The sequence below is a fragment of the Episyrphus balteatus genome, chromosome 2, assembly GCF_945859705.1.
Source record: "Episyrphus balteatus chromosome 2, idEpiBalt1.1, whole genome shotgun sequence".
Lineage (NCBI taxonomy): Eukaryota > Metazoa > Arthropoda > Insecta > Diptera > Syrphidae > Episyrphus > Episyrphus balteatus.
In genome coordinates, this window is record NC_079135.1 from 6,155,849 (window position 1) to 6,164,768 (window position 8,920).

Below are 8,920 nucleotides of genomic sequence, written 5' to 3' on the forward strand. Positions count from 1 at the left end.
CTATGTGAGTTGATTCATTCGTTTTGTTTTGGAAAGTGAAAAATATGTCCTGGCTGAATGGCATGACCTGATAAATGTTTTTTTTTTTTTTGCTAGAAGCTAAAACTGACGAGAGCATACCTATTCAATAGTCTGAAGTAATCTCGGCCGAATCAATCGCTAACAATACACAACATGGACTAGTATAAACTAATTAACTAGTAAACTGAGTTAAGGAAAAATCAGACAGTTTTGGATGTCGTTATTCTTCGAATCGTATTTAGTCATAAGTTGTTGTAGGCTAGTTTTAAATTTTGAGCACAACAATAGCCTCCTTAAAAATATCCACAATCTTCTTGCTTCTTGGCACTACAATTATTGAGCTTCGTTCTTTTTGAACTTAGGTATCTTGTGAGGATAAAAATCCGAATTTGAGTTTTTTTTTTTTTAACTTTTTTCGTTATTTCTTTTAAATGCACCTCCCAACTAAATGGGCGAAACAAAGCATAAAACAAACTTGCAATGATATTAAATCCTTCTTGTGTCACTTCTATATATAATTATTCAATGATTCTACTAACAATTTTACGCCTTCCAATTTATTATCGGTCAATTTTGTTAAAGAACATCTATAAAAACCAGCAAAGCATATGTTTTTGGATAGAAAAATAAATTAAACAATTTACAGTGTTATAAAGGTTGTCTACCATTAAATTTATTCATAATTTAATTTTATTATTTATTTTAAATATTTTATTTATAATTGGACTTACAATTTTTACGATTCTCATCCGAAAACGATTTTTAAAAAAATGCAGTTTTCTTTAAAAATTCTTACCTCTTCAATTAATACAAAAAAACTAACTAACTTAAATTGCCAAAACATGTGAACAACTATCGCCTTCATTTTGTAACGAAGCCAATTGTGTCCATTTATCAGTCTCTGGATCATATTCTTCCACAATTTTCAAAAACTCCCTTCCATCATGTCCACCACATGCAAACAATTTATTATTAAATGCCGTTACCGATATTCTCGAACGACCCACTTTCAATGAAGCTACTTTCGTCCACTTGCGAGTTTTCGGATCAAATCGTTCAACTGTCTTCGATCTACCCTCAGCATAATGACCACCAACAGCATACAAATATCCTCCAACAGCACCCAATGCATATTGTGCTGAGAATTCATTTTTAGGTGGTAATCTTGACCATTTATTAGTTTGTGGATCGTAACATTCTAATCCACGATTTTCAGCACAAATTGCATATAAAACTCCATCGACAACTGCCGATTGCGTGTACATAAGTTGAGAGTTCATTGGTGGCATTTCTGTCCATGTGTTTGTCTTGAAATTATATTTTTCCACGGAATTGGTCCAATTCGAATCAATACCACCCATTGCATACAAATGGCCATCGAGCTCGGCCAAGGCGAACCATCTGCGTGGCATTGACATCTGTGGCAAACGACTCCATTTCAATGTTTGCAAATCTAGGCATTCAACTTCATCTGTAGACCTGCCTCCACTATCTCCTCCGCCTAGAACCAGCAAGTTGTCTATTACACAAGCGGCAAAGAATTTTCTTCGCAATATGGGACGTGGCCATTCAAGAGAACTCCATTCGTCTCTTTCATAGTCAAACTTTTGAACATTGAATTTGGATGTATTGTCCCATCCACTAATGAAATAGAGTTTTTTACATGATTTTCGAGGTATGGTTAGGGCATGTGGAAACTGACTATGACTTGAAGGGGACAAGAGATACTGTAGCCAGTCTAGGACAACAGTTTGACATTCTGGTGACTTGCATAGATATTCCCGGTTTTCAACAATATGCTTTGCTTCCAACAAAGGAAAACGAATAAGCTTAAGAAGGGATAAAACCGAACTTTGTCGATTGTCTGCATCATGTTTTATCCAATCGACAACACTTAGAAGCAGAGATTTCTCTGAAGACACCCGAATTTCATCGCTAGCTAAAAAACGGGCCAATTGTTCATCGGTCATCTCAAGGAACTCTTGTTCTTTGCTGACTTGCTCGAAATTTAAATGTGTAAATGCTAGAGCTTTCTCTAACAACTCTGAATAGTTGTGTTGCTCTGCAAAAAATACTACTCTCAGACAATTGCAAGTGTCCAATTGTTGCATCATAAAAGTGCAACATGATGTCACTAAAGAGTTAACTTGAAAAAAATCAGCCGCCCTCAAAACATTCTCAACATTTTCATTCATTATCTCAATTGTTGGAGTGTACATAAAATCAACAATAGATTTAAGCGTTTCCCCATCCCATTGTTCAAGGGTTATTTCTGGAGCTTTGGCATCGCTAAGATTACTTCGGAACATTGTCCGGAAATAGCCACTTGAAGCGGAGAGAATCATTCGGTGAGCGGGCAGTCGGAAATCATCGACTCCGGCAATCAAAACAATATCACAGAACTCACCGGATTCATAGAAAGTGCGTATTTCGGCAGAGACTCTTTTTTCATGGTCAGCACAAATGAGTGTTTGTTTTTTATTGGATTCATCGTCTGGTTCAGCCATGGTGTAAACTTTTATCAGAGAAACGAAAATGAGTAAAATTTAATTTATATCTTTAACAGATATTATAAATGCTCACAATAATTCCAAAGCTGTGGGATGTAGGATAAATATTTAATTGTTTTTGGATCTTTTTGAAATAAATCGATTATTGTTATGACTACTAGTTCTTCGAGGTTTGTACTCTGCATTTATAGTAAATTGAAAGTAAAAATAAATAAATAATGGAATCGAGACCGAAAAACTTGTCAAGTATTGATTTTACTTGGGAAAAATGCAATCACCTATAGACCAGGTGTGCAGGTGCAAGTGCAATCTGCAAGCGATGGCGACGAAGAATTTCTGAATTTTTTGTTTGTATAAGTTGGGTTCAATAGGAAAAAGTGGAGAATGTCAAACAAAGTTTGAAGTTTTTTGAACGCATGTCATACATGTGACAGTTTATCTACATACACTGAAAAAAATATTATGGTTGAAGTGTATTTATTGGCTGTTTAGCTTAACTATAATTGACTGAAGCGTCGGATGAAGCGCTGTTCCCCGCTAGCAACCGCACTCGGCGGATGAAAACTTATCGAAAATACAAAGAAAACAACAACAATTGACAGTGGCTTCCGACTCCATCCGCCAATTATGGTTCTGGCTTAAAACCCAGTACGCTGCTAATGCGAAACGAAATTTTTCATACAAAAATTCGTTAACGAAATCTTGAACGAAATTAAATTGGTTTTGTTTTTGCTTTAAAGACTTATTTTCTGATGTTTTTTCTTGAATTTTTTGATTTGCACTTTTATTATTTTTACTTTGCTATAATACCCGATGGTATTTTTAGGATAACATGTTCGCTGTTGACTTTGGAGGATTAAGCCTAGTACGCTGCTGAAGCGAAATGAAAAATTTTGGAGTCTACAAAGTCAACAGCGAACATGATGTCAACGGAAAAATACCATCGGGTATTATAGCAAAGTAAAAATAATAAAAGTACAAATAAAAAAATTGAAGAAAAAACATCCGAAAATAAGTTTTAAAGCAAAAACAAAACAAATTTAATTTCGTTCAAGATTTCGTTAACGACATTTTGTATGGAAAATTTCGTTTCGCTTCAGCTGAGTACTAGGCTTTATAATGCCGACTTTTCACGAGTCGATTTTAGCCGCACGTCATGTCGGTCGACTAGGATTTTTCTATGGGGAATGTCACTTTAGTCGCCTGCGACTTACGTTCACACGAGTCGAAAAGCTTCGCCGCACGGCAAAAATCGACTCGTAAAAAGTCCCCATAAGGACGAAATACGTTACAATTTGGGTAAATTTCTACCACGATTAAAATGTGACATTTGGTTTGAAATGGAATCAAATTTACCCATTTGCTGTGTGAATTGCGTTAAAAAGGAATTTTTTTACTGAAAATTTCCCTCATGATTTTAGAAATTTCCCTTAGCAAACAATGTTCTTCTTTTTCCTGGTAAAATAAATTGTCGTTCAAAACCAAATTTAAAACACAAAGTAAATAAAAAGTCTCTAAAAATTACAAAAACCTCTGTTTTTCTCGATTTTGTATTGGGAGCAATTCCAAAATAAAAGAGTGCATTAAAAATAAATAAAAAGGTAACAAAAAATAATATTCAAGGAGTAAACAACGATCTTTTTTTAAATGGTGCCCAACGTAGAGCACTTTCCAATGAAAATTTTAATTTTTCTCAATTAATCTTTTATAGCCTGTTTTCACTACACCCCAAATGAGGTAATTTAGCAAATTACCAAAAAAGTGTTTTCACTACAAATTATCTCATTTGGACTGACAAGAAGTGTCAACCCTGAAATGTGACATTTGTTGAAATTAGTGAATAAAAAAAATAAAAATAAAAAAAAACAAATTGAAAATTTTTCAAAAACAAAACAAATATGAAAAATGGAAAATAATATTATTATAATATGCTCAGCCCCTACCATAAATAATTTTACAAGCGCAAAAACCATAGAAAGCTAAGGAAGAGAGTTAGACGCAAAAGCCGACGGAAATGGAAGTGACTTAAAATGGATATTTTTCGACTATTTGGTCAGGGACCCAAATGATCAATCCAAAGCAGTTCTGGATAAAGGTTAGTATTTCTTTTTTCAAACTTATCACATTTAAACAATACATATTAAATTCTTTCAGCTTTTACGACCTTGAGGCCAACATATTGTGGTTTTTTTTACCCTACAGTATGAAACAAGAGAAAACATTTCACAGTGCACCAGTGGCTGCAAAGTGTAGTTTTGACATGTATTTTAAATGGTAGCATCGTAACATATCTAACTATTCGCTGGAACGAACACAAATTGTGTTTCCCTTCGTGTGGTGTCCAAATAGTGGCCAAAATGTATCAAAGAAATTTCTTAATAAACACAATTGAGTATTAATTTTTATTCAAATGTTCATTTTTATAAAGCATTATTGGGGGTGGACACATTTGCATCATCATAACCGGCAGCAGAGGATTGAATTAGGTTGCATATTCGACTGTAAATGGGGGTCCAGATTTTCTTTTCAGCTGAGAATTGATAAAGCTTTGATGCACATTTGATTGCTGAGGAGGAGCCGATACTATAGACTAGTTAGCCGCGCGCTGGTTTAAGTCCAATTTTCTCCTTTTCCTTGCCGGGAAGGACGCCTTTTACCTGAAAACGCACGTCAATAAAACCCTTTTTCAATTAAATCAAACTCCTTACCTTATGCATTTGATTTTTAAATGTTATATTGTTCTTGGTAGAATACGGATTGTGGGACTTCATGTGGGACAGCTTGCAAGTGGGAACAGTCTCATGGGCTTGGGGCATCATCGTAGTCGGATTCAATTTTCATTAATTTTAGAATTAATAAAGACGCGACGTATCCTTGGCACGATATCGGATAGGTTCGACTTCTATTTAATGTGCTCGGCCACGTCTAGCTTTTTTAGCAAAATTGAATGAAGTATTAGTTTTTTTTAATGTTATCTTTTTGTAATTTTATTTTTATTTGCCGAACCGACGCGAAATAAACAAATTGAAATTATTTTACCGTAATGTTTTTTTTTTAGGTTGACTGACTTTTCATGATTGTGACCTATTCACAATGAAGTTTTATGTGCGTTCAGGCGATTTGACTTAATTTCCTAGCTAATTTCGTCGAAATGAGATGATAATTATCTCATTTCAAATTTGAAATTTGTATGGGAAATTATCTCATTTCGAACCTCATTTCGCAAATTTGATCGAAATCATCTCATTTGCTCTAGTGAAAACAGGCTATTAAATAAATCGTCACTTGGATATTCATTTTCATCGTTCAGATTGAAAATTTTTGTTTCTATCACAAAGTTTTTGATTGGTATTGATTTTTTGCTAGAAGCCTTGATAATTTAGTTTTTAAAACATGAAACAGAAATGGTTTGCGCCAAATGAAAGAGCGTCCCAAAATTATGAAGACTTACTTAAATCAATTTCGTAAAAAATGTAGAACGCATCCAAGCGACATGTTTAAAAAAAAAATAATTTACGTACGTTCAGAGCCTTTAAAACAAAAAAATAGCATTTGTTTAGAAATGGTCTTCGTTGGGTGCCATTTGAAAAATAATTTAGTTAAAAAATTAACATTTGCTTAAAAATGGTGTTCAATGGGACCATTTGAAAAACAATAAATATTTATGTAGAAATGCTTAAGTTGGGCGCCATTTTATAATAAAATTAAAAGTAATTTTATGAAACAAAATATATATTTGTAAGTTCGTCGCCTTAATAAAGAAAAAATATTTTTTTTTTGTTAGAAATGGCTTTCCATTGACTTAATATATATGGACTGCTAGAAGCATATTCAGGTTGGTTCCACTTGTTTCTTCGCGATACTAGCGCCCTAAAAAAAAGCGGAGAATAAGTGCAACATTTTTGACGAAGTGCGAAAGGAACAAATATAGAAAAACAGAGAAAGCACTACCTTTTAACGACAGATGTCATTCACTAAAAGTTTCCTTTTTTCGCCGTCTAAGGTTATACCGCTAGTAGAGCTAGAAAGATGTGGAATCATTTTTTTTTCAATTTTTGTATGGAAAAGTCAAACGACTAGCAGTCCATATATAGTAGGTCAATGTGGCTTTCGTTGGGCGCCATTTGAAAAATATTAAATATTTTTTTATAAACCGTTTACATTCCCATGGAGACTATAGACACCTTTTCTTGGCGGATTTTGATTTCGAAAGATATGTATGTTTAGGTTTACTGCTGTTTTTTTATAAGATTTATTTAATACACTTTCAGCAGTTTACTTTTTGTAAACATTTATTAACAAATCAATAAAAAATAATTGTATTTTTTACAAACTAAAGACAAAATAAAAACATTTTGATGAACAGAAGTTCACAAGAAACAACAGCGTGCTTATTGGGTGTTTTCTTTTTCCTGCGATGTGTACATATATGTCCTTATGTTTCCAACTTTCTGCATACAAAAATTTCAAATGCGTACATTAAAAATTTTTATATTTCGCACTAGTATTACAAGACTGTAGTAACTGTTTTTTTTTTTTTTTTGGTTGAGGTGACATTATATTTTATACAATAACATTTTATTTATATTTCTAAGATTATAAATAATTGCTGAATAGTTAAATGCATTATTTTTATAAAAGAACTTGATAAAAAACATTTTTTATAATTTGGAACAGTTTTTCGCTGAATCAGCGAGAAATTTTATTTTGAGTTACTACAGTGCGATTTTATTTTACTAAAGATGATTTATTGACCAATTTAGAGTTTATAATCGAAAAAGTGAAGAAGATTTAAATCTTGTTTTCCTTTGGCTTTTTTGGTCGCAATGGTTGTAGCCATAAACAAAAAATACCAAGACTGGAAACTTTCGTACGTCTTTCCCCCCAAAACCCTTTTGTGCACAGTGCTGTCTGTGAATATATGTGATTGCCACCACGTTGGTAAATGACGTAAACACGCACACATTTATAGATTCACGACATTCACCACACATCGGACACGAACACAACGATAGGTTCACGACATTCACCAAACCTCGCAGGTTGTAGGCAAACGTCAGTTGACCGCCGAGTTTCCAGTCTTGGTATTTTTTGTTTATGGTTGTAGCAATGAAACAATTAAGTAAACATTAGCTTTTCCCGAAGTTTCGACAGGGGTTGCTGTACGTGCTTCCATTTCCATAGCATTAAAAAAAAATTTTGTTTGGTTAGCAACGGAAATTTTGTGACTGATCTTCCAGCGATTTGTTTCTCTCAAGCGCCTACAAGTTGTACTTGGTGAAACATCAGAATCAATTTCATTTTTAATATCCCGAAATGACGAAAAAAGGTCTTCTTCGAAAAGATGAATAATCAGACGGTCGGTTTGAGCGTTTGTCTTCTTCTTAGGGGTCCACATTTTTGCTTACTTTTTTAGTTTTAAGTGTATTCTTTTCTATTGATTTGGAACAACGCACGATCTTAGATCCCTCAAAGACTTATAGCCAAAGACAGACTATTATAGCCTGTTTTCACTAGAACCCAAACGAGATAATTTCGAAAATTATCTCATTTCTGAGCTAATTTGCGAAATTATCTCATTTAAGCTCTACACGACTAAGCTGTAAATAAAAATTGTCCCTAAATTATATATAAAATAAAACACAACCATTTTTTCGTTAATTTTAATGTTTATAATAATTAATTTTATTATTTTTCATTTAATTCTATTCATTTTTCATTTTCACAGTGAATATTAGAGAACTACATATAATATTTATATGTATTGTAATATATTATTATAGTGGTTGTAGTTTATAATAATAATTAATTTTCCTATATAAATTCTCCTTAACTTAATTTTTTTTTTTTAATTTATTACAAAATTAAATCTTCAGATACAAGGATACAGAAGTTGTTATTTTTATTAAATAAGAAAACAAAACAAAAGAAAAATATATAAACTAATTAAAAGTAACAATATTATGGTATTGTTATTACATAGCAGCAGTGTATTGTGTAGTTTTTCTTTATTTGTTTGATTATATTTGTGTTTATAATGTACACAAAATTGGATGTCTGTGAAATTATTATTGCCAATGAAAAAAAAAACAGGAGTGATCACTTATAATAACCGTTAATTATTTAATTTTACTTTAAATAATATTATGAGTGAGATCAATTTAATTCTAATAAAAGTTTAATCTGTTTTTTGTATTTTGTTGATTCGTTTTTTTATTTTAATCAATTTTTATTTTGTTCTGTTACAGCGTATGATCTTATTATTTTTATTATAACTATTTTATTTGTTTGTTCTCTTGTATATTTATTTTTTTTAATTAATTCCCTTATTGATTTGATTTTCTTTTAAAGAAATAAGAAAACACGAATGGCAAACATAAAGATTGTTA

At 32.3% G+C, this 8,920-nt stretch overlaps 1 protein-coding gene across 2 annotated transcripts; it reads right to left on the reverse strand.

Annotated features, from left to right (window-relative positions):
* Positions 1–660: 660 nt before the first annotated feature.
* Positions 661–2,898, reverse strand: LOC129911463 (kelch-like protein 4). Of its 2 annotated transcripts, XM_055989276.1 has the most exons (3): positions 2,791–2,898; positions 2,605–2,710; positions 661–2,536 (listed from the first exon to the last, which is right to left on the reverse strand). In XM_055989276.1, exon 3 carries the CDS (start codon positions 2,526–2,528, stop codon positions 849–851), a length of 1,680 nt encoding a protein of 559 aa, XP_055845251.1. In that variant the 5' UTR covers positions 2,529–2,536; positions 2,605–2,710; positions 2,791–2,898; the 3' UTR covers positions 661–848. The 2 variants fall into 2 exon arrangements, with proteins under 2 accessions (XP_055845251.1, XP_055845250.1); XM_055989275.1 differs by having other exon boundaries at positions 2,605–2,879.
* Positions 2,899–8,920: the final 6,022 nt, after the last annotated feature.